Source organism: Drosophila tropicalis, unplaced genomic scaffold (genome assembly GCF_018151085.1).
Source record: "Drosophila tropicalis isolate 14030-0801.00 unplaced genomic scaffold, ASM1815108v1 contig_845, whole genome shotgun sequence".
NCBI classification, from domain to species: Eukaryota; Metazoa; Arthropoda; class Insecta; order Diptera; family Drosophilidae; genus Drosophila; species Drosophila tropicalis.
In genome coordinates this window covers 2,531,372-2,556,807 of record NW_027173338.1, presented here as the reverse complement: position 1 = coordinate 2,556,807, position 25,436 = coordinate 2,531,372, and the positions used below count along the sequence as shown (strand labels likewise).

At 33.1% G+C, this 25,436-nt stretch overlaps 3 protein-coding genes across 7 annotated transcripts; all 3 read right to left on the bottom strand.

Moving 5' to 3' along the window:
• Positions 1 to 411: 411 nt before the first annotated feature.
• On the bottom strand, positions 412 to 17,949 carry LOC137580828 (dnaJ protein homolog 1). 4 transcript variants are annotated; one of them, XM_068294955.1, is made up of 6 exons: positions 17,690 to 17,949; positions 7,610 to 7,814; positions 7,232 to 7,551; positions 6,831 to 7,059; positions 6,411 to 6,780; positions 412 to 1,035 (listed from the first exon to the last, which is right to left on the bottom strand). In XM_068294955.1, the coding sequence occupies exons 3-6, from the start codon at positions 7,455 to 7,457 to the stop codon at positions 808 to 810; spliced, it is 1,053 nt and encodes a 350-aa protein (XP_068151056.1). In that variant the 5' UTR covers positions 7,458 to 7,551; positions 7,610 to 7,814; positions 17,690 to 17,949; the 3' UTR covers positions 412 to 807. The 4 variants fall into 4 exon arrangements, with proteins under 4 accessions (XP_068151056.1, XP_068151059.1, XP_068151058.1 ...); XM_068294958.1 differs by having other exon boundaries at positions 6,411 to 6,768; XM_068294957.1 differs by having other exon boundaries at positions 7,232 to 7,548.
• Positions 17,950 to 18,732: 783 nt separating this feature from the next.
• Tgt (tRNA-guanine transglycosylase) lies at positions 18,733 to 20,910 on the bottom strand. The gene is made up of 2 exons (XM_068294606.1): positions 20,764 to 20,910; positions 18,733 to 20,704 (listed from the first exon to the last, which is right to left on the bottom strand). Exons 1-2 carry the CDS (start codon positions 20,850 to 20,852, stop codon positions 19,552 to 19,554), a joined length of 1,242 nt encoding a protein of 413 aa, XP_068150707.1. The 5' UTR covers positions 20,853 to 20,910; the 3' UTR covers positions 18,733 to 19,551.
• A 124-nt stretch (positions 20,911 to 21,034) lies between these two features.
• Positions 21,035 to 25,163, bottom strand: LOC137580414 (RNA-binding protein 5-A-like). 2 transcript variants are annotated; one of them, XM_068294436.1, is made up of 13 exons: positions 24,984 to 25,163; positions 24,803 to 24,901; positions 24,418 to 24,738; positions 24,162 to 24,354; positions 24,025 to 24,088; positions 23,880 to 23,953; positions 23,725 to 23,802; positions 23,373 to 23,490; positions 22,986 to 23,222; positions 22,510 to 22,866; positions 21,658 to 22,447; positions 21,356 to 21,602; positions 21,035 to 21,300 (listed from the first exon to the last, which is right to left on the bottom strand). In XM_068294436.1, the coding sequence occupies exons 1-13, from the start codon at positions 25,109 to 25,111 to the stop codon at positions 21,181 to 21,183; spliced, it is 2,826 nt and encodes a 941-aa protein (XP_068150537.1). In that variant the 5' UTR covers positions 25,112 to 25,163; the 3' UTR covers positions 21,035 to 21,180. The 2 variants fall into 2 exon arrangements, with proteins under 2 accessions (XP_068150537.1, XP_068150536.1); XM_068294435.1 differs by having other exon boundaries at positions 24,162 to 24,360; positions 24,984 to 25,154.
• Positions 25,164 to 25,436: the final 273 nt, after the last annotated feature.

The following is a 25,436-nucleotide window of genomic DNA, read 5'->3' as shown; positions in this document are numbered from 1 at the left end:
ATTTTGTGTTTTTTTTTTTACTTCTTAAACGAATTACCATTTACCAGCTTTGATGTTCTCGTGCTTTCGGTTTCGGTTTCTTTTGGAGAATTTTTTTGGGTTTTTCCACTTCTTTATTTTGGATTTAGTTCTGCTTTGACGCAAACTTTGCAGACCATAAAGTTTTGACTTCATGCAATTTTAATGACTTAACGAGCTACATTCCGGTTGTGACAAAAAAGAAAATGCGAATGCGAAAAGCAGAAGCTAATTAGGAAAACGCAACGCAACTTCCACACAAATTTTCACTTTTCCTTTTCACACAAACTTCAACTGGGAATTACTTTTTCAAGACACTAAAAATGTATTCCATTAAGAGTTTGATTTTCTAAAACAAATACGAATAGAAGAAATAAACTAAATTTTAAGGCATTTTGTTGTATTTGAAAAGAGTTATTTTTCGTTGAGTTTGGTTTATTAAATGTAGCTTTAATTTAGACAAATAAATTAAGAATTAATGATATAATAGCTATTGGTCAACAGAAGTATCCGTAAATGTATTATTGCAACTGTTTAGATATATCAAAAGGTTCATGAATTAAATAGAAGAAATGTCATATTGAAATTGCAGACAAGTTTTGAACACAAACAATAAAATCAAAAAAAAAAAAAAAAAAGTAAAAACAAAAATAGTATGGAAAACCCTGAATGAATGAAAATCTGTTTTAGTAGGATGTATAGATGAGTGTATTGGTGTGTGTGTGTGTGTGTTTGGTGAGTGTATGGTTGTGGGTGTGTGCTTTCCTCAAGGTCTCAGCTCATCATCCTTCATAACATATCCCTGAGCACTTCCTTTTGTGCGGCAGTCAATTTCTCCGGAAATTGTATATCAAAGGCCACAAGCAGATCACCTTTACGTGTCGTATCCTTTGGGAAGGGTAAACCATAGCCCTGAATACGTTTCACAGTATTCGGTTTGATGATCTCCTGCATGGTGCTAATGCGTAATTTATCGCCGGACATTGTAGGAACTTGAAAGACAACACCGCAAAGAGCCTAAAAAACAAATGGAAAAGAAGAAAACATCGAAAAACTTGAATGAAATTGTTATTTTGATTTATCCATCAAATATTGGTAAAAGCAACTCAATCTATTGTAGGCACAACCAAACAAACCTCCACCCACCCACATGTACCCACATACCTATATGTATTCCACACTAGGCATGACCGAAATCTATCAATCTTTTTCTATATTGCTATTGGGGGTAATCCTGTTTATGTTCTTAGCCCCGAATGCGTTGTTTGCCTTTTGTATCGAACATAACATTTATAAATCCTTTTTGATACGTGTTTAAACATGTTGTTGACATGATTCGACCATCTTTCCCCCAAAAGCACTCTATCCTGGCTTGTTCGATTTCCTTTCTCTTTTGCGATTGACATACGATTTTGTTTAATTGGCCTACTAAAAAGATATACATCAATCATGCAGCAAATCCCCAAAGTGGACAAACTAAAGAAGATATCACTGAACTGCTGCTTTAATTAGTGAAGCGAACCAAAATCAAAAAAAAAAATAAGTTAAAGCTATTAAATTGGTTTTCTTGGAAAAATCTAATAGTGATAGCAGCATTACAATTTCTATGGAAAATTAGTAATTAATCTATTAATAGTTGCCCAACGGTCAAGTTTTATCTAATCATTTAATTTTTGTAAAACTTTGTCACTTATCAACTTATCTAATCAATGCAACAATTGCTTATTGATTCCTTCTGTAAAACATTATTAACAGCTGTTAGTTAGTACTAGAAGCTTTATACAAATACACGTGACTAACTATTTTCAGATAGTTATAAATACGCAGAACTGTGAAGAATGTTGTTGTTTTTTCGAGTTGATTCCATAGTAGGCAAAGCTAGGCATATGAAAACACTTTAATGAATAAGTAATGGATTGAAATTTTCCTAATTTTTGATAATAAATATTGATTTTTTAAGATAATGTGTAAAATTTTGGTTGATTACTTAGATGTTAAAATGTATTAAAATGATTCTTTCAAGTAGTCTAGTTTTTGGGATGACTTGCCTAAAAAAGAGACAGTTTATAAAGATCTGAAAATACTGAACGTTAAATGGAGATTGAAACATAAGTTTGCTTCTACATATTTTCGAAATAAGATGTCCTTGAAAATCCGTTCAACAAGGATACTACTATCTATCCAAAGAAAATACTTTTAGCACCGAAACTAAACTAAAACAATTTCAACAGGCACCAATTTAGGTCGCAAAATAAATAAAAATTCATTTCCACTTTTCCTCTATATGTATATTTATTTTGCATGCTCAAATTTTCGATCGACCGAGAATAATCGTTAATATTCATATGATTACTCTTGATAAATTGCTCTCAGCATTTTTGGAGCAATTTGATATGATTTTTTGCCTTTAAAGCAATTGCATTGCCATATATGTTCATCCCATAATTGCTTACAGGCAACAAGAAAAAATTGTTTATGTGATTTCACTTTTTTTTTTATTCGTTTTGATGTTGAGCCATTTTTTAACCAATTAAATTTAATATATATCATAAATTACATCATCATTTACAATGAGTATCAGATAATTTGTGGAATATTGATTTAAATGCATGAAAATGTAAAACTACAGATCGAGATTCAGAGGAATGAAAATCAAATCAATTTTTGTTCAAGTATCTGCAGAGTAAACTAAAAATTGATGGACAATTCAAGAATATGGTTGCGAACTGGTCTTTGTCCTGGGGACCTGGGGGAAACGCTATGTATTGTTTTGTTTGTTGTGTTTTGTAACTGACGGCCAGACGCCGCAATTGTTGTTCAATGTCTCTCTCATTCCCTCTCTCTCTCTCTCTTTCTGACCATTCGGAATTTTCATTTTCAGTTTCAAATACCCTGTAATATGTAGAGTACTGTAACGGGGTGTTTTATGTATTACTGAATAGATGGGCAGAATATTTGGTCTACAGCTATTTGGTTAATGTTTGTTAAAGTGACATTCAAAGGACTAAAGAAAGATCTGTAGAACTTTTATAATTCCAAGGTAAGTCCTGAATTTTATAAAGATCCTTTGTGAAAAACCGCCTTGCTTATCGACAATCCTGTAGAATTTTGTAGAATTTCAGAAAGTATATTTGAAAACTCTTTCTTTGGAGCAACTTTAAGGTGATTAATTCATTCGTTATGGATTATATTTCACACAATTGTAACTGAGATATGTTCTGCTTTGAAATCCATGTCAAATTTCGATTCGGCACATTTAAATGATGAAGAAATATTACATTTAACGAGACAGACTTATGTATGTATAAAGATTCTGAGTTCTAAAGAAAGAGCTGAAGAATTTCAAGTCAGTTTAGTCAAAGATCAGAATTGTATTTTATGTCAAACCAATAATCTAAAGGACCTATTTTTAGGAGACTACGAGAAAGAAGGATATCTAACAAAGTGAAATCAATCTGTTATCAGTTCCAAATATGCACAAAATGTTCTTGAAATTCAAAATAATTTTAAAATGATTTAAAAACAAGCCTAAAAGTAAAACAATTACTTAAGTACTGAATGCATTGGTTTGATAGCTTTAAAATAGATTCTAGATACTACTTAATGTTTGCTTATTGCTTGAATCGCAATTCTGTAATTAATAATTGGAACTAAAAATAAATTGTTTGACTTTTACACTCGCTTTAATTCTTTACAAAGTATTGGCCAGTCGTCATTGAAAAATCGCTGTGTTTCTTTTTGGATTTTTTTCACTATTCAGACTTGCATAGAAATGAAAACTCTCAATACAAAAGCTTTTTTTTTTTTTTTTTGATTCCCCAAACCCTCTGGCTAAAAACTTCGTTTGCATTTTGATGACAGTCGTCGTCAGTCGATGTTGTCGATAGAGTTTGAGGACTTTACCAATCCAGGCAAACAAAAATAAAAAATGGAGAAATAAAATAATGCTTTATGACATGCGATTGAATATTGTCGATTTTTGGTTTTTGCACACTATTTAAGCCCAAGTTGGCCATAAGGGGGCAAAGGGAGTGTAAAAGCGATTTATGTTTGCTGAAGTTGACATTAAAATTTATCTGCTATGGTATATCACTTTAATTGACTATCCCAGATTCCTCGCATATTTTTCACATGTCGAACTGGTTTTCATTTTCTGTTTTTAGATTCTCCTATTCTCCCTCCCTACCCCCCGTAACCCCTCTGTGTTTCATCTTTTTTTTAGGTTTTATGTTTCAGTAGCCGTAAAAGGCAACCAAGCATTTAAGCGTTACAGTTTCAGTGTATATATATCGCATATATCGATGCTGATGCTGTTCCCTACCATCATGACAGTGTCGTCATCATTGGGACAGGTTATAGTCGTGGTTTTCATTTATTTCTTTCTGGTTGTCGTCATCAGTTTATACATATATGTTGTCATCGGTTTAAAATCGACAACCGACGAACTGTTCGATCATATGTTTAAATATTCATATGGTGTGCACTTTGATTTTGTCGCAATTTTCTTATTGTTTTATGTTTTTTTTTTTTTATGTATTTCAAAATTATTTCATGCTGAGAACAATTCTTTAATGTGACTGAAATTTGTCTATCTTTATGCTGAGAGTGAAATCACATGTGAAATCGTAATCGCAAGACGTAAAAATCATTAAGTCGTATATCAATATAGATAAGATCCAATCAAGTACGTCATTTGAATTTTTTTGTGTCAAGCTATTAACAATAAAACGACTTGAATTATATATTATATTAATGTATCTATTCTTCCCTTTCAGAATTCTTTTTAATACACTCCTTATTTAGGCAAAATTAGAGAAAACATTTTGTTTTCAAACTGGATAAACAAACTTGAGAACTTTAAAGTCAAAACTTTGAATGCATATTAAATATGAACATATTATCAACTTTATAATTTCAAGTGCCATTATTATTTGTTTTATTGTTCGAGTATTGTTCAAAACAGAAATTTTTCAGCATGTTTATTCAATCGACGATGCAATTTGATAAGTAAATAAGACTTTCAGATTCATATATTGTATGTACATATGTATATCTAGAAAAACCTCATAAAAATATAATATCTTTTAGTAGTATAGTTTATAAAAGTCATTTATCCTAAATTCCTATCTAAATCTATTAACACTACCTACAAAATTAGAAAAAAGCGATATCTGAATTGCGGCATATCCAAAATTAGGTTTAGATCGCAATGTACTACAAAAGTTATTAACGGCACAATAAAAAACAACAAAAAATAAAACTATAAAAATTTTGGCGCCATACTGGCATATAGATATAACTGAAACCTCTTAAGCATCGTATCAGAATATAGTAAAAGATATCAAAATATTTTATGGGGCATGCTAGATAAACTTTACGAGGAAAACACACTCCAAACAAGCCAAAATGTATAAAGAAATCTTATTAAATGTTTTTAAATTGTGATTTAAGGTTTAAGGTGTACAAATTTAAACAATTGGATCAATAGTTAGAGTTCTAAGACACCTTTTTGACACCTTTACTTTGACCATAACTAAATTGGCGCATTGATACATTTTCATTATAAATTTCAATTGAATTGTGCTTCAGTCAAAGTCTTTAATTAAAAATCAAAAACCGTGTCAAATATTTCTATATAGAAACAACAGCAACATGACACTTGAAACCAAAATTCTATTCATATTTTGTCAAGAAAAGCACAAACAAAGCAACGAACTAAGAAAAATATTTCGCAAAAATATCCCATAACCGGCATATGAGAGAGATCGAGAATCGGAAAAATATTTACTAAATTTGTCGCACTAACAAGCAATAAAATGTTAAAAATGTCACTGAAACTGAACAGAAGCTTTGAGCAACTATTTAATCTACTTAATGCAATTAACAATTTTAACATGACTACAAACTGGCTAAAATGTTTCATACTTTACTTATTTTTGGAGTTCTCCAAAAATATTTAATGATTTTCCTCCCCGCCAATAGCCACCGCCCCCAAATTTTGGAGCGTAAAGTTTGTGCGAAGTTTTGCGCGATTTGGCTGTGAAAAATTTAACACCTCTGAGGAGCCATGCGAAATCTGAGATGAAGCAAGCAAACTGAACTCTGTTCACTCTCTGTTGGTTGTTAATTGAAACTTGACCATGTTGACCAAATTGGTAGGCAGGCAGGCTGGTTGTCTGGTCAGCTTGGCGTATATGGTAAATTTGCCATAACCATAATGCTTGATTTTGATTACAATTTGATTTAGGCGCTGGCCGGGGCTTTAATTGGGCGCCATACTGTGAGAACAGCCAAAACAGCCGATTGAAAGGCAGATATCTTTAACGCGATCGACAAACGATGTGAAATTCCCTTTGATTACCCCTCCACTTCTCCACTCGATGCTCACTCACCTGCTTTAGTGTCAGTCTCGCCGTATAGCGTAAATCGCTGCCCTCACGCTTGAACATGGCATGCGGTTTATCTCTTATGATGAACACAATATCCGCTGGTATTTTACCGGGTGCCTGATCACCTTCCTTTTGGAAGGTGACTTTGGTGCCAGATTTCCAACCGGGCTTAATTGATATCTGTAGAACTTTATCTTCCTTCTTGGAGCTGCCATCTGGCTGGACAACACGTCGTGAGATTTTCATTTTCTTAACACAGCCATGATAGATTTCCTCCAGTGTGACATAGAGATCATGTTCGACGGGTGGATCCTGTTTCTGTTCCTTCTTAAATGGTGTGTGCACATTGAAGGAGTGTGATCTGAAAGAGGGCCTACGAAAGATTAGCCAACAACATGGTGAACATTCAAGTGGTTGACCAACCTGAAGGCACTGCCTAGGCCATGCCGTGAACCAATTCCGCCAAATGGTGATGAAAAGAAATCTGGTTCCGTATCCAAGTCAAATACATTCTTATCAAACAGATTATCGCCCATATCAAAGAATGAGGCAAATGGATTACTATTGCCAAAGAATTGGGCAAATGTGGCTCGTGGATCACCATGGAACTGATATGTAAATGTATTATTCGAACTGCCACCATTTCGAGTACCTGGTAGAGAGACAAGCAAAAAAGAGAAACATATTAAAGTTATGAATTTGTTGACAGCAATCAATACTTTTCTGGTCTATTGCATACATTAAGGGAAATAGTTTTCCCATTTTACAGCCTAAATCCAAAATATAAATTTAATATCTTCAATTGTAAATGAATTATTACTTACCATTACTTTTAAGTCCATCCGCCCCATATTTATCGTACACCTCTCGTTTGCTTTTGTCCGATAGTACCTCATAGGCCTCGGCGACTTCTTTGAATTTCTCTTCGGCATTGGCGGCTTTGTTTTTATCGGGATGATAGCGCAATGCCAATTTTCTGTAGGCCTTTTTGATCTCATCATCGGTGGCAGTTTTTGGCAGGCCTAATGTTTTATAATAATCTTTGCCCATTTTTAGGTGTTTGATTTGTGTATATGTGTTTGTGTGTGTGATTGTGTGTGTGTGAGCTTGTGCAAATCTCAATGGCGCTGTTGTCTACGATCTACTATATCATATAAGTTAGATACTTGATAAATGCAATTGCTGATTTAAGGCCTACTCACAAGTATATAAATATGTACATATGTATACGTTGTCCAGATGGTTTTCCACTTGTTTCTTTTTTTGAATTTCTTAGTTACTAGTTGATACTGCTTAGAAAATGAATTTCTGTAGTACTTAAAATGGCACATGCATTTTGTTTGCTTGATTTGATTTTAGTTGTTTCCTTCGTGTTTCTTGTTTTTTATTGGCAGCTCGGCAAAAATTCTGAAACGAAAAATGTGAATGTGAATAGAACATGAAATAGAAAAGTTTCATTTAGCGTTTTCTCTCAGATCATAAAGTCAACTATAAGTATTTATGATAGACACGTCACAGAAGCCGCCCCATAGCCATCATACAGAGACCCTGGTCATGTTCAATGTTGAACTGCCTCACCCCACCCACGATTTTTAACTAAATTTAGACTAGGCGAGAAATGCTTATACGTTTTTTTTTTTCACACACTCACAACATTCGTACTTCTGCCATATCTATCTATATAGTATATCAAAAAAATATACATATCTAAACATACATATGTATATTCGGCATATGAATATTGAATATTTGTCTTGAAAATTTAACAAAAATTGAAAATTATCATACAGCGTACGAGAATTGTTTCGGTAGCCAATTTACATTGACCTTAACATTTTCATTTTCAAAGAGCTGAATGCCCAATTGTGTTTGTAAATTGCTCAAATAGAATTCAAATTGATGATGACGTTTATGTGAATGTTTCTATTAAGAAAATTGACACTGACAAAAGAACAAAAAAAAAACAACATCAACATGATCATTGATTAATTTTCGATATCCACCATTATTCTGACGTTTAGGGAAATATAAGAAACTCTTCCTATTTAATGTAATTCTAAAAGCTGAGGCCAAAAACGTAGGGACAAATTTCAAGACTTGTATATGTCGGGGCGTAGCCTGTTTTATTTAAATCACTCATTGTCTTTTTACTGTTTTTTTGTACTTTGCACTACTTTCACTTGGTTACTTGTATTTTGAACTGTAGTTCCCGGGGAGGTTGTAGACACACACTGGGCTCTCTAGCCCAAGGCCCCCCCTTTATATAGGACCTGACCTGAAGACAGCTCTCAACATTAGTTGCTAAGGTTGCTTAGATGCTCAACCAGGGTTACAACTGACACACTTGTCAATTAATTGGAACTAACTAGAAGGCTTTGACTTAACCAACACTATCCGACATATATATATGCAATATTATTAGTTATTCCATGAACTGGTTCACTTAATGCACTTTTAAATCGTTTGTCTTTCTGTTTACTCGACTTATGTTCTAAACTTAACTGCCTTCTAGTATTATAACTCTTTAAATAAAACTGCAACTAAATATCAGCATTAATTTTCTTCCGTCTTTAAGGTGTTCTTAGTCAATTGATCTTGGCGGCGGAAGTTATTCATAATATTCAATTACTTAGCACAAAATTATGAAAAAATCTGTCAATTATTGCAGTGATTTTCTTGTGGTTTCTATATTAAAATTATCAATAAAAATAAGACATTTCAATGTAAATAGATAATCAATCTGAGATTTGATAATGAATTGAATTTTGAACCACAATAATAAAGCCGCAATTTAATATAAACTTGGATCAAATTTAGTTTATGTATATAGAAAATACCTCAAATTAAGATGCATGAGAATTATTTTCCAAGTAATTGAAATACTGAAAGAAATTTAATTATTATGTTTCCTGTCTCAACACAAAATTCAATTTGGCTAAGTTTTACAATAAATATTTCTGATACTGATCCATTAAACTCCTTTACATTTCCCGCCGATTCTACCAGATATATATACATACATAGAAATCATTAATATTCAGCATGTCAACACATATGACAATCGATCCATTCATCCACTCAATACAATTTGTTAGCCTTGAGATTAACTGATTTCATCTTGGAATACGATTTTCTATTTATTATTATTTTTTTGCAAATAAAGTTGTTGCTTTGACAATTTCAACAACAATTGTTGCGAATTATCGTCTGCTGCCTTGAATTTTGAATTCTCTGGGGGTCTAGCCTGGACTGGCTGTCAATATATACAATCTATCGATTCCATATACATATATAGAAACAATTTGATCGATTGATGCGATCAACAGCAAACCAACAGAATCAATATGCATATAATTGTTATTTTATAGGATTGTGCCAAAATGTGTGCCAGATTGAGCATGAGAGACAAGGTCAAGCATGCAAAATTTTTATTTCAAAAATTCTTTTCATTCGGAAAAATTTATATATATATAACCACAAAGTGTGTGTGTGTGTGTGTGTGTATATATATAGAAAGGCGAGGTGTGATTAAAGAGAAAGCAGTCTTTTGTTGATAGCCATATTACGAGCAATTGTTTACATTTGGCTTATACAAGATAAAGATTAGAATATATAGAGGGTGCGGTCACATACGTAGAGAACTTCAAAACTAAAGATTTTATTATTTATTCAACTTAATTTCAAAGTAAATAAGGGTTTCCTCTTATCTTGCTTGCTAAATTAACACTCGTGCCACTTCAAGTCAGATGAAAGATAAATAGTTTAATTTATAATGCTAAAAATCATAATATAAGAATAACTAAGATATTCATATTCTGTAGTCTTAGTCCAACAAACTTTACCAATCAATTTTCAATAAAAATTATACACTTCCATTATGCATATTTTGTTTTCAACTTAACATCAGTTTTGTACCTAGGTTACTCATACGATTATGGTTTACAACAATACAATTTTGCTGATTCCTTGGTTATCGTTGGAACTGTCATTTTATATAAGTTATACCCATGTTTCACTTATGTATCATTGGGTTAACTTGTCTTTTTTATAAGCCAAGCATGAAGTTTAGTCTTGTTCCTAAACAATATATCTCCCCAATCCAATACTTATCTTTGTAATTACCCTATGCTATAACAATGCATTTATATCTATATAGATAGAAAGGTAAGAAAAGAATGCAAAGATCTAGAATTAATCCCCTATTTATAATACATTTTAATAGTACCTACTTATAAGAAGTGAAATGATTTCAACTGAACTATTTAAAAAGATAGAAAATACCAAATTGACCTGATCAACGTAATGAAACTTATGAAACTTAAAGGATCAATAGCATAATTCGATTGTTTCGGTTTATAAGGTCTAATTTACAGTACACCGTATAAGTAGTAAAGTTTATTAAGACCTATCAGTACACCTAGAATAGGTTATTATAATTGCTGTAATTCATAATTATTTAGTAATAAAACTGAAAAAAAAAACTTAACAATATATAAAATATATATTTCAGAGAAGTTTTCGCACATGAAAAAAACAATTGATATCAATTGATTATTATCTGTAAGGTACTAGAGTTACGGAAAATTTTCAAGAGGGTTTAAAAAAATGGATTATAATCATTCTTATCGGTGAAGAAATGTCTACTAAATTTTAAAAATATTAATTTGTCATTTCACAGATTTTTTATTTATTGAATTTGAAAAAGTTTAACAAGCATAAAGGACAAGAATCTCTTTATAGTTGTTAGTCCTGCCCTTCTTATTAAACATATCTCGCTTTCTTTTGGATGGTCTATGGATATACAGATATACTATATATGTATATTTATCAACTGAAACAAAATTATATTATGCAAGGTGATTATTTTAAATATGTGTATTTTCTATACTTATTTCATTCTTTTATTTCTGTAGATATATAAATTGGTAGCAAAAAGTTCTCTTCTTGAAATTAAATGAAATTTTTCGCTCACGTTTTGTTTTTTATTTATTTATTTATTTTTTTTTTTTTTTTTTGATGTCGCTTCTCTTGTTTTTTTATGGTTTTTCATTGAATTATTAACCACATTTGCATTGTTCGTGCGAAATTATGAGTTTAAGGTGGTAAATAAATTCATGCTCGAATTGAAATTGTTATTGGGTGTATGTGTGTTTTTACAAACACTTTTCCCTATGCCCGCCCCCACCGTCGGCCCACCCATTGACATTTACAACATGTTTTGCGTGGGAGGGGGCCAAAGTGGTTGTATAGCGAATTCGAATATCTTCCGCATAAATAATTTATGGGCAGGCAGGAACCGACTCATTTATTGATTACAATATAGCATTTGTTTAACAATTTATGGCAATTTCATATGCATATGTACATTGTACATACATACTATATAAACATATTTATTTGTTGTGCATTTTTATTAGGGAATTTGCTTTTTATACTACATAGAATGCAATTTGAATTTCTTTTCTCTACTCGCTGTCTGGCAAAGTAAAAAAAAAAATTATAAATTGTCGTAGGTTATGAGAGGCCACCACCCAGAGATGAGGCACTTTTGTCGTTTGTTTGTTATTATAGTGTGTCCCCACCAATTGGTTGCTCCACTTAATTGAATTGAACTTGATTTATAATCCAATTTTTCTCATATATTTCACTACTATTGCCCATCCCTCTTATTTCACGTTCTCAGCTTTGTTTCTTTAAACTTTGTATGTTTCTTTTTTTCTCTAAAGAAATAATAAATTATTGTGAATTGGTTTTTGATTTATGTAGGGTATTAATATTTGAATATTAATTTATCACCCAAATGGAAACATTTTTTCAAAATCATTTGAATTGGTTATGATTTAAGCAAACTTTTGCTATTGAGAAGCGATTAGTAAATTTCTATAGCATTAGGTGTCTTTGTGTACCCTTGTGCAAAGGGTATAGTAATCCAACCGATCTTACGACTAAATTATAAAGAATTAGAGCTCGCCAATCTAAAATAAAGAGCTATATGAGAGAGTCTGTATGAGAGAGATTTAGGCACTTCCCTCTCAAGAAGTCGTCGTGCACTTCTTTCCAATACTTTGAAGGATCTTCACAAAAGAAGAATTTCATTTCGATTAGTAATAAAATCTATATATAAAGTGTAACAAATGCTTATATCTTTATACAATATTTAAGATTAAGCATAAGTTGTATAAGGTCAGTAATATTAATTGAACAAAAAGACAATCACTAGTGTAGAAAAGTCAAGTATTTATAGTCTCTTTTTTTTATTGCTTAATATGAATGATGTATTGAAATTTGACCAACTTTAGCGCTTTATTCAACTAAACCAATGAACATTGAATGACTGTGCGTCGTTTCCTATATTGTCAAGGTCATTTAAACAACTTCATTTCATATGGCACAACTCTCATTCAAGCTCTTTCAATCACTCTCGCTCTCCACACAAACCAACCTACATACATACATACAATACTCATGATGTATGTATGTACATATGTACATACATTCATAGGTATACATTAATTTATTATGTGCTCACAGTATGTATGTATGTATGTATTGTTTGTCTGCCTGTTTGTTTGTCTCAAAGTCAACAACAGATTTCATTCAGTGTCAACCATGTTTTTTTTTTTTTTTTGGATTTTGCTAAAATAATAAAAATGGCAAAAAAAGAAACCAAGCAGAAAACAAAAAAAAAAAAACGTTAAAGCACCAAAAAGTTTATTCACCCACACTTTAGCCGAGAATCTGCTATAAAGGTATAACAAGTAGTCAGCACAAAATATCTTAACTGATATTTCGTGAAACGTTTAAAAATAAATTTTATACACTTTCCTAAGATGTTTGTAGTTAGGTGCAGATAATCTTAGTTTTCTTGATTAATAATAAGCAAATAGATCTTGGCAATTTAAATAATACTTGTTATAATTCTCCTTTATTCCATATTCTGACTAAATATATTTTACATTTAGATCAACCTTAAGGCAAAAGCCTTAAGTAAAAACTTTACCACCATAAATGAGCGGCAAAAACTGAACTTTCTGGTTTTTAGCTGTTGCTTAGCTTGACCCAATGATGTATGTGATGTATATGATGTATGTACATTATTGTATTTACATTAAAATTATGCTATGAATCAAATATGTTCATGAGGTATAAAATGCAATAGACACACCTGAATGCATAGAGGAAAGGCAAGACTGTTACCCAAAAGACGACCCAAGAAAGGAAACTCAAAGAAAAATAGATCTCAAGCTCAGTTCAGATGGCCGAAAGAGTATTGGGAAAGGGTTATATGATAAAGTTGGTAAGAAATAAGTTAATCTTAGATTTAAGTATAAAAATTTAAAATAATTTCATTATAAATGGTAATAATGCGTGTGTTTTAGACTTGATACTTCAATAACTTGTTTGTACTTGATGAAGGAATGTCACTCTAGCCGCTAGTTGGACACATAAATGACAAGTGAAAAGAATTCAACAACTTAAAGCCAACTTCATTAACAATATTTCAAAAGCGTATCTCAAAGTCAACTTCACAACTTAACAAAGATACCTTAAGACATTTTTGTGTGACCATTTAGCAAATATCAATGGTATAAGTGGGTGTCTCTGAGCTACAAATCCGCAACAAAAATAACCACCATGACTAAGACGAAAATGATTTGGATCTGACGTTTACCTGTTGGTACAGTAAGACCTCCCACACACGCACATGCTTACACTATTTTGGAGAAATCTACGCAACAATTTCGATTATTTTGGTCCATGAATCATAATAAGAAAGTTGCCAGGCAAAGAAAAACAAAAAAAAAAAAAAAAAAACAGAATTGTCTATGCAATTATTCATCTTGGCAAGTAATTAAAACATTTTTGCTATACTATGTAATTTAATACTTCCACTAAAAACAAAGACAAAACTATATAAATATTTCTATGAAATGTATGCAAAAATTCCATTCCATTTCCGTTTATTTTAGCCACAACATTTGTTTTTTTTTCTTCCAAAATTTGCATAGAATAACTATTAAAAAATAAATAAATAAACATATGTGTAGATTTTTCACTATGTATAAACGAAATTTGAATTTTTTATGCACAGAAAACTTGATTTAATTCTGTGAAAATGATTTTGTTTTAAATATTGATTGAGACAGAATTAAATTAAATAGGTATAATAAATATAAAGCTCTTAATGGCATTAAGAAAAAATCCAAAAGAAGCAAAAATAAAATGAAAATTTTTACTAAAATGGTAGATTATGATTGAAAATTGATAAATAAATAATTCAATCAAGTAGAAAATTAAATTTTGTTGCGAAAACATGAACGTGTATGAAAAACAATGGAAATCCCATTAAAAAAGAGAAAATTAAAGCAAAGGAAAGAAAATATTTCACAAAAAGCTTACTTTGACACATTTTTATCACTCATACGACTGGTTGACAAGGCAGTGTAAAGAAGTGACAATAAAATGTTTTCTTCGTATTAAAATTCAATTAAAAGATAAAACAAATATAATATTTTTGTTTTATGTACACTAAGCAACTCTCCATTGATAAATTAAAAAAAAAAAACATATATTTTTATCTCGCATTGTGACAAAATGAAAGTATACAAAAAAAAGTCAGTAATTATAATTAATCAATTACAAAAACAAAATCGCGAAATGTATTTCCTTATGGTGTTTATTCTCTTTTTCGTTTGTTGTTTTTTTTGTTTTTTTTTTTTAATCACCAAGCTATGTTGCTGCGCTGCTCTCTCATTCTTATACAAGTTTATATATTAAATGTGACCATGCCTTTCAAATGAGCCGCCTACACGACGCCCACTCAGCAGCTGTTTTGACAGCACAAAAGAGAGAGACCAAGAAGCGTGAGTGTGAGAAACAGAGAGTGAAAGGCCTTTTCCTCTCCAAGTGTGTCATAATTTAAAAATACAAAGGAGAAGAGCAAGAAGAAGACAATCTAAACGAATAACAAGAATTAAAAGAAGAATCAGTTAAAGATTAATTGGTGGATAAATAAGACGAAGAAGAGAAATACAAGAAATATAATGAAAAAGTTAATAACAAAACAGAAAAAAGAAGTAAATATACAATAAACAATTAACAATAAAAGGCCTAAGAAAGCAGGAAAAAAGGGAAAATAAAAGATAAAGACAACTTAAATGTGAGGAACAAAGAACTAGTTCAATAGGAAGCTGAACTAAGAACTAATACAAGAAGATGTTTAACTAAAAGATCTTAGAAAAGATCCATGATATAAAAAATATAATTAGATAAATAGGATTTAATAAGAAAATCAAAGATAAGATAAGATAAGAGATCAAGAAAATTTCAAAGAAATAACTAGTTCAAAATGAAGATGAAAGAAAGCTCTGAAATTGGTATTTATAACCGATCTGCATATATTTCAAGTGGTTAAGAAGAAAACCCGTAAAGAAAAAGTATGAAGACACAAGAAAACTAATCCTAGGAGGAACAGGAAATAGACAAATAACAAGAAGAACAATAATTAACTGACAAGCATTAACGATAAATGCTGACAATTATATTCTTAGGGATTAATTGTCTCTTCTTTATACGTAATTATGATTAGCCAACAAGCTTTTGATCTCAAGAGAGTGAAAAATGGTTTTCGGTTTGCTTTTTTGTTTAATTTGGAGGTCAGCAACAAGTATCCATCCACCGCTCTCCCACTCTCCCACACACACACTCAAACACACACACACACCCTCTGGCAATTTATTGAACCTTGTGTTTAATTAATTGTCTTACAAATTTGTTTATTTAATTAAAAAGCCACTGAGATCATGGAAATATACCAACAAATGGGCATCTAAAATAAGAAATAATAATACCAAATTCAAATATTTTCTTTAAGAAAGGCCAGAGCCTTTCAATTTCTCAATAAGCTTTAGTGAGGTCTCGGAAGGTTAGTTACCCTACCAAAAGGGTAATACCTTATTCATAGAAGAATTCTGTTATGAAACATTTCAATATCCATAAACTGGTTGAAATAAATTAGAAAATGAACAACTTTGCTTATATTAAAACCAGTTTTTAATCCAAAAGTTGCATAAATTTTGAATTTGTCATTATTTTGAAACTCACAGATCTATTAATTTAATGATTTGGATAGCAAATGTTTTCGAAAACACCAAGTTACAGGATAAAAACTAATTTCTGGACTAGTTAGTATTACTGGGGAATTTAGGTTTTGATTTCGAAAAGAAAATCGGATTGGATATAGTTGAAATATCGTGTTTGGGGAGAACATTTCACACCCCGATTAACCAATACTAATCCATTTTGCGATCTACCAACTGATCCACAGAGAAAGACAAATACATACATATACTAATGTACATATGTATAGCGAAATCGGTTCATACTTATATCTGGTCAAATACAAATATTCCCTTCTTGCCAATGCTTTTCACAAAATAACCCCAAAGTGTGTATATTCCAAAGAAAAACGGCAAAATCGAAAATTTGGTGAGAAAAAAAAAAATATACACAAAAATAACTAAATATACTAAAAATAGAACTTATTTAAAGAAATGAAACCATGAAAAATTTTCAAATAACATCGAAAGGCAGAGCAAAACCGATGGTAAAATGCGAATGAAAAAAAAAATATACGAAATTATAAATATAAATAATAAAGCACACAGGAAAAATTGTGAAAAATTGAAAAAGAACCGTGAAAATACATAGGAGGGAATGATGGGATAGAAGAGATAGTGGGGCTGGGTGGGAAAGGGGGACGGGGACGGGGTATACTAATTTTTGGCAGCTTTGCCTAATTTGTAGATATATGAAATTTGGAAAACTCTTTCAGTTTGGTTTAAGCAAAACATCAGAATACCGTTAACATAGAAATGAATTATTATTAGAAATTTGACAGATTTGTTTGTTTTTTTCTTTGTTTCATACCATAAAAAGCACTTTACAACATATAAAATGTATATGTATGTATGTGTGTGTGTGTGTGTATATCTATTTAAATATATGTATGTATAAGTGTGTATATAATTTTTATTATTTTGCTTTGACCACATTTGGTGAAACGAAACGTAGACCAGAGCACGTTAAGCCCCAACACTCACACTCGCACACACACATAAACACACCAGTCCAACACTCCACTCACACAGACACACACTCACGCACTGCAAGTTTTGCTTATTTTGTTTTTGTTTTTTTTTTTTGCTAGTTGTTTTTGTTATAAACAATATTACAAAACAATTAAATCATATTTTTTTTTTTTTTTGGTTTTTTATTCTTACAATTGCTAGTAATTGTTGATTTATTTCTCTCTCTCTCTCTTGCTCTCTCTCTCTCTTTTTGTGTATGTATCTTCTCACTCTTTAAATACATACATATATTTGTATATATATTTTGGATCACGAATTTCAGATTTCTTATATTCCTTTTATTATTAGTATTAGCGCGAGTTTTTTTTGGCTGCCAATTTATTTAGACGTTACGTTAAAAATTCGCTAGACAACCGAAACCGTCGGACAACTACGACGACGCTTTGAGACTCACTGAAAACGGCCCCACCAAAGGCGCCCCCAAAATACCCCAAAACCAAACAGCAAAGCAGAGACCCGGAGACTTGTCTGTCATTTTGCCTGATCAAAACTCTGACGCATTCAACCAAAGAGACAGACAGAGAGAGATAGAGCAAGGTAGAGTGCGAGCGAACGCAAATTTGCTACACAGAGAGGCTACAGATCGGCACAGAGTGGGAGTGGGAGAGCGGCAAGAGAAAATGAGAGAGGCTTTTGTAAGTAAGTAGTTTTTGTTCTTTTCTTTTCATGTCTTGCAATCCCCCCACCATACACCAGCTGTTGTAGTCTACACACCTCGTGCTCTCCCCATTTACAGCAACAACAACAAAAATTAAGTAAAAACTTGCAAACGATTCAATGTATTGATCCGAATTCGAGGCGATCGCCATCGATTCGCCATATGCGTCATACAACATTCAGAGAGCTTTTTCCCATAGGTGAGCAAAAGGAGCTTTTTTTTTATTTTGTTGGTTATCCTGTAGTCATAGTATATAGTGTGGGGTATATGCGATTTGTTGCAATTTGAAAACTAAACAATAAAACTATAAAAAAAAAACTAGGAAATATTGATAGTCTGCATGATATATTACTATTATAAAATATTATGAAATTCTAAGGATATTATCGGCAATACTCAAAAAAAAAAAAATGCCCCATTCAAATTGTTAAAAGACATAAAACCCATATTGGGGGGAACCCCAGCATAAAAAATTAATACATTTTTGTAGAACTTTTTAAATAATGAGATATAGACATAAGTCCAAGTGTATTTATTTCCTTACCATGGAGAATACCTAAAATTTCAGTATACATTCTAATTTTTTTTACATTACATAAGTTTTAGCCCAAAAATTTCCATACATATTACTCATACGACATGTTGTCCCAATTATGGAATAAAAATTTGTTAATAAATCGGCCTTATGAAACAAAAATTAAATTCAAACAATTTAAATCAGCTACAAATAAATATTATTGTATTGATGGACTTGAAAAAGTTACTTAAGAAATGTTTATGCTCGTTAATAATTTAGACCATATAAGAACTTGGATTGTTTTTTTCGGCTACATATTATACAAAAAGTATATTCTTTGCAAATGTTAAAGTCACGAAAGGAATGGAAATTTTACGTGGACCTTTATCAATCCATTGTATGTCCGACTAGGTCATAAATTTTAAAAATTTCAACAGCTTCCGGTAAAGTGATTTATTTCTTGTATAATGCAATCCAGCAATGTAGTCTGTGAGTTATAATGAACCAGTATAGATTAACAGAAAACAAACGAAAAGATAATATTCTAATCAATAAGCAGCGATATTAGTTTCCATTAAAAAATTGTTTAAAAAGTCTATGTCAGATATATGTAGTTTATATATCGTTAATAAAATTTCTTTTACAGGTCTTTTAAGCAATTTTTTGAAACTTATGTGTGAATATAATTTAATGCCGTGAATTTACATTTTGGAATAAAGTCCGATTCATATAGTTTTAAAAATTAATTTATATTGAAGTTAAGTACAAATACGATTAAGGTATGAAAATGTAGCTCTCTTTGAAGTCCAATTTGGTCTGTTAGCTAGTGGTTGTTCGTTTTTTGGCTTCTTTTGTAGCATCTGTTGCATCATCTTTGGGCAATTCAATTTTAACAGCCGCTAGAGCTTCACGTATCCATTCTGGAATCGGTTCTGTTTGGAAATGTCGGGCCATAAAATCTTTCACAAATTCTGGAAATTCGTCGCGTTGTATTGCTTCTCGCATTGTTTTCATTAGGCGCAGCTGATAGGCTACATTATGAATGCTAAGTAAGGAACTGGACACACACTCATTGGTGGCAATATGATGTAGATAAGATCTGGAATATCGTTTGCAGGTACTGCAAACGCAATCTTTATCAATCACTTCCATATCGTTTTTATACTTTTGTTGCTTTAAATTCAATTGACCACTGTCGACAAGGGCACAACCAAATCTGGCAGTTCGTGTGGGAAAGACGCAATCAAACATGTCAATGCCCAAGGCAACACAGACCACCAAATCGGCGGCAAAGCCAACACCCATTAGATACCGGGGCTTGTCGCGTGGCAAACGATCTGTACAGACATGAACCATGCGCCAGAAATCATGTTTACTCTCTCCACCACTTAAGCCGCCCACGGCAAATCCTCGAACATTACGTTCCATTAGAGCGGATACGCAACGATGTCGCAGCGGAATATCCAGACCACCTTGAACAATGGGAAATAGCGACTGGTCATCATCGCGAGCATGGGCTTCAATACAACGATCCACCCAACGAATAGTACGCTCCATAGCCTCCTCGACACGGGGTCCAGTTGTTGTTGTCTTCACCACGTCATCCAATTGCATCATGATATCCGCTCCGATGGCATTCTGTATTTGAATAGAATGCTCTGGTGTCAGCATGCACTCACTATTATCGAAAGGTGATCTAAAATTCACACCCTTCTCATCAATTTCGGCTAACTGCAGTAGAGAGACCATTTGAAAGCCTCCTGAATCTGTCAATATCGCACGGGGCCAGCCCATGAATTTATGTAGGCCACCAGCCTTACGAAGAGTCTCAATGCCAGGCCTTAAACCCAAATGGTATGTGTTCCCTAGGAGTATTTGGCAGTTCAACTCAATCAATTGATCCGGCAGCAAACCCTTCATAGTTCCCTGTGTACCCACAGGCATAAACACAGGTGTGTTGACATCGCTGTGCCTGAGGTGCAAACGCGTGAAGTTGGTGAAAGAATAAATAAAAAAATTACACTGTCTTACCTCAGGCTCATAAGGCCAGCTCTGGCCTTTGTCACAGAACATTCGGCGACCACTTTATAAGTCAAAGGGGGTAAATTACTAGGACTCATTTGATAAATTAATTTTGCCGGCCTGCACGTTTTTGCCAGTGTTGTGAATCGCGAGGTTTTCCACATTGCGCCATGCAAATTTTCGATAGCATTTAGTATCGATGTTTTGTGAAATCGATACATTTTGAATTTGCCGCTAATTTGAATTATTTTACTTTCAGAAACAAAACTTTTAATAATGGTTACACTGGCATTCTATAATGAGTTTTATTTTATACATTTTGTAAATTAATTGTCCCTAGTTTAATTGAGCTCTTGAGGTAAGCATTTCCATGATCTTAAAAAACAAATGAAAGTTAAATTCAATAAAAAAGTAAAGCAAAGATCCTTAAGCATTCTTGTAACGTTGCTTCATCATACGTTTCACATAAGTATTGTAATCGTCATCTCGTCGCAAGCCGCTCACTTTATTGCCTAGACCCAAATTCTCAGATCTTCTGTCTGAAGCCTGTAAACAAAATTCATTAGATTAAATTCATTTTAGTTCACCGTCTCCAAATTACCTCAACAATATGTGTGCGTCCTTGATTCTTACGACCTAAACCCTGACCCTCAGACCAACCCATTTTCTGCAACAGTCGACTTCCCACATTACTGGATGCAATTGCCGTTTCCGGTTCCGCCTCCTTTTCTTTTCGCTTATTTTGTAGATTTGTCATTTCGCGTTGGAAAATCTCACGATTGCGATTAGAAGGCGGTGGATCACTCTCTCCATATTTGAGACGTCGCTCCTTGGCGCGATCACGATAACTAAAGAACATAAATTCAACTAGAATTCTAAAATTTTTAAGTAAAAACCACTTACGATTGACCGCCATTTGAACCGTCTTCAGCTTCAGAGTTCTGTTTAATTTTCGCTAAATTATCTTTGTGTAAATTCGATAATTTTAAATGCTTTTGAAGAGTCTCCAAGGACAGAAAGGCACGTTTGCAAAGCAGGCAGGTTAGTTTCTCAAAGTCCACCAAGTCCTTTTCATCAGAACCACCACTGGCCTTGTCGTTTGCATCCACTGATGCAGATTGACTTACTGCTCCTTGATCCTCCTCCGACTCTGAACCATTTCCATAATTATTGACCAGCTTATTTATGGCAGTGAAGCTGCTGCTAGGAACTCGTTCCTTTTTCTCCATTATAGAGAAACCGACATCGGCATAGGCAATACTACTATTACTACTTTGTGATGCCATTACACGGGATGTGCTGGGCACTTCGACTTTAGCTGATGAGCCACTTAATATAGGCTGTGGGGTAGCCACCACAGTGTAATCCTTTTTTTGATTCAAATGTTTTGCCCATTTTTCCATATCTTTCACTATCATTTTGGCAACTTTAACCTTATCGGGTTTACCATTGGCTTCTTTCTCAGATTTACTAGTTTCCTCCTTAGCCTCTGGTTGAGTTGGCACCTGGCCTGTCCCTGTGGCGTTAGGAGCAGCCAACAAATATGTACTACGACTCTGATCCCAATATAAATAAGCTCCCGTCTCATTGTTATAATAATATTGGGAATGGGCATCGTAGTATAGTCCTGTACTTGGATCATAATAATAACCCGATGTTTCATCATACTGATAGCAGGCAATATTCGGGGGAGCTATCAAATAAAAAAATTTGTTATGAATACTCATTTCCAGGACCAAAATCAAAAACACTTACGATACGTCTTGCCGTCATTGCCCTTGGGTGCTCCCAATGTCTTTTGTTGCTTACGTTGTATGGCTTCCAAGGCCACAGCGGCTCCCGAATTGGCCTCCGTCAACTGTGAGCCAAGGCGAATGCCTTTAGTTATCTCCGCGGTATAGTAATCTGTATAATATTGTAGATATTGCACTTTTTCCTCCGGATTTGAGGCATATAGAGAGGCACTGTATTCCGCCAATTGGGGTACATCAGCCAGAGTATGCGTGCCACCATTAACCGATGTGGGTACTCCCATTTGAGATCTAAAATTAGATCTATTATCCTTGGAAACAACTGGACGATCCTCTGGTTCCATACAATAGTTAATAGTAACTAAGGGGAAAATCATAATTAAAGTTAAAGCAATCTGCAAATTGTCCAATGCTCATCGTTCTCTTGGTAAACATCCGAATACACAATCCTTCAGTCAATCCGCCACCACTTCCACTCACCGGCTTTTTCATCTATAGTCAGGGGCGGATCTAGTGCTGTCAGTCCATTATGCACATTCATGGACTCGATCAAAGTCTCAAAGTGAAGATAACATATGCCACGTGATGTTTGGGTCAGTTTATCACGACTAATCTCCAGTTTGCTAACAGTCTTGGCCAAATCAGGTATCGCATGCTGCAGGGCTGTCAGAACTCCTTCCTCATTGGTCAAAGCATCCAAATTGCGTAGCATTATCTCTGGTGATTGAGGGGATGGGGAAAGCGTCTCAATCAGAAAATTTTGTTTTTCTCAATACACACAAACACACACACACACACACAAAACAAAACACAATACACAGCAAGAATTGTTGTGAGTTGTTGTTAGTTTTTGTTTTTTGTATATACTTTTCGATATAATGTAGGTGACTTCATCAAGACCATCATTTGCCCCATTTTCAGATTCAATACGTGGAGCCTTGCACATGTAACAATTGATACGACTTTTGAAATTATTTCCACCACACTGAAAAATTTTAATTTGTTAATAAAGCAATTAAATATAGTTTTATGGCAGAAAAATGCACCGAAATTGACTCGTTTGTTAGCCGATGATACCATTGAACCATCAACTTAATTAATATTAAATTTAACTATTCATGGTATAGACAATAGGAAAATAGTTCCTTAGCATTTTAGGCAACATAATTTCGTTACATTTCGATTACAATTTCTTGCCACGGCGTTGTCATTTACCAACCTTTATACAACGCCAATCTGTATTTCTTTTGTGTCCATAATCCATGATATAACGATGTTCACCAACTTGAAATCTCCCCTAATGACATAGAAATAAGGTCAATAAAAAGTCTTAAGCTTAAATTTTTACTTCAAATTTGGTTCAACTTAAGATACCTGGTTTATATCCATCCATTGTTTGGCTTCCTCAAGAAGACTAAAGTCAATGAATGCGATTTCCCGTGATGAACCTTGGTGAATCATAAATAGAAATAAGGTTTTTTGTGTTTGCTAATATCAAATAACATTCATTAAAACACACCTGCAATTTTTTTTCTACTTATATGAATTGGCTCCAAATTCACTTGCCGTATCCTATCCGAAAGCTAAAAAAGAAACAATAAATATATATTACTTTAGGAAATTAATCTTGTTATGCTGGGAGTGTTTGTTACTTGCCAATTCCTTTGTACAGTCTGGAGACAAATCAAATATTACAATTGTGTTACTGGTGGCCTCTTCAGAAAAACGACGTTTTCTATTCTGTTGGTATCCTCGTTCATTTTCCCGATCCGCATTATGATTTTGAACCTTTCGATCATTGCGATCCTCACGTCGATCGAATTTGTTGTTATTCATTGTGTTTTCCCCGCTGCGACTAAAAAGGATAAGAACTAAGTATGGAATATACCGTAGCATGACACCTTTACATTACCTGCTGCGATCATTGCATCTGTCATTATCCATATTTCGTTCACGTGCCTGCCGGTCATAGTTTTTGAAACGTGAATCGCGCTCATTCTCATGAATATCTTCACGGCGATTTGAATTATCTTCACGGCGATTTGAATTATCGTCCCGACGATTATAATTATCGTCCCGACGATGTTGCCGATGCTCATAGTGATTGCGCGAATTATAGCTACCTTCCCTCTTGTAATCATCATCATTCAGATCTCGATACAAGTCCTGATCTGAGCCGACATCGTGTCGAAAATGCAATGGGGAACGCGAATGACGACGCCGATTGCGTTCACTACGCACAAATAAAGAATTGGCCATTAAGTTACTAATTAATTCTAGTCATACCGGTTACTTACCGGGAACGTGAACGGGAGCGACTATAGCGTCGATATTGACTGTTGTTGCTGCTGCTGCCTGAATAGCTACGTCCATACCGGAAGTCCATCTTAGACGTTCTGTGGAAAAGCAAAGAATTTCAAAACCCTTCTGATATTTACAAATTTAAAAATATTCGTTTTTTTTTCTCTTACTACTAACTTTGTGAAGAAGTTGACATAAACAATACCAAATCCTGGCCTGCTAAGTAAACGAAGTGGCCAGATAAAAAAACAGCTGGTAGTGGCATCATTCTCAGAAACACTTATTCGATTACCCTTAGATGACATTACAACATGAGCAGCATCAAATTGAATTTAACTTTCCCTAATTAATCAAATACAAAAATTTATAAATTTGAATATGAAAACATCTACAGATATGTATTTGCTTATTAAATTAATTAAAAATAAATAATGTCATGTAACTGCAATCGCTATGCACAGAAATTCTATTATCCACCAAAGAAATGTCTGGCATTTGCAAACAACTTCTATTTATATTATAATCATTATTAATGTTACCTTAATATTCATGTAAGTTTTAGTTTTGTAAATCACAAAGTGAATTAAAACTTCAGACTTCAAAATGTGAAATTCTTTATTTTAAATTTTA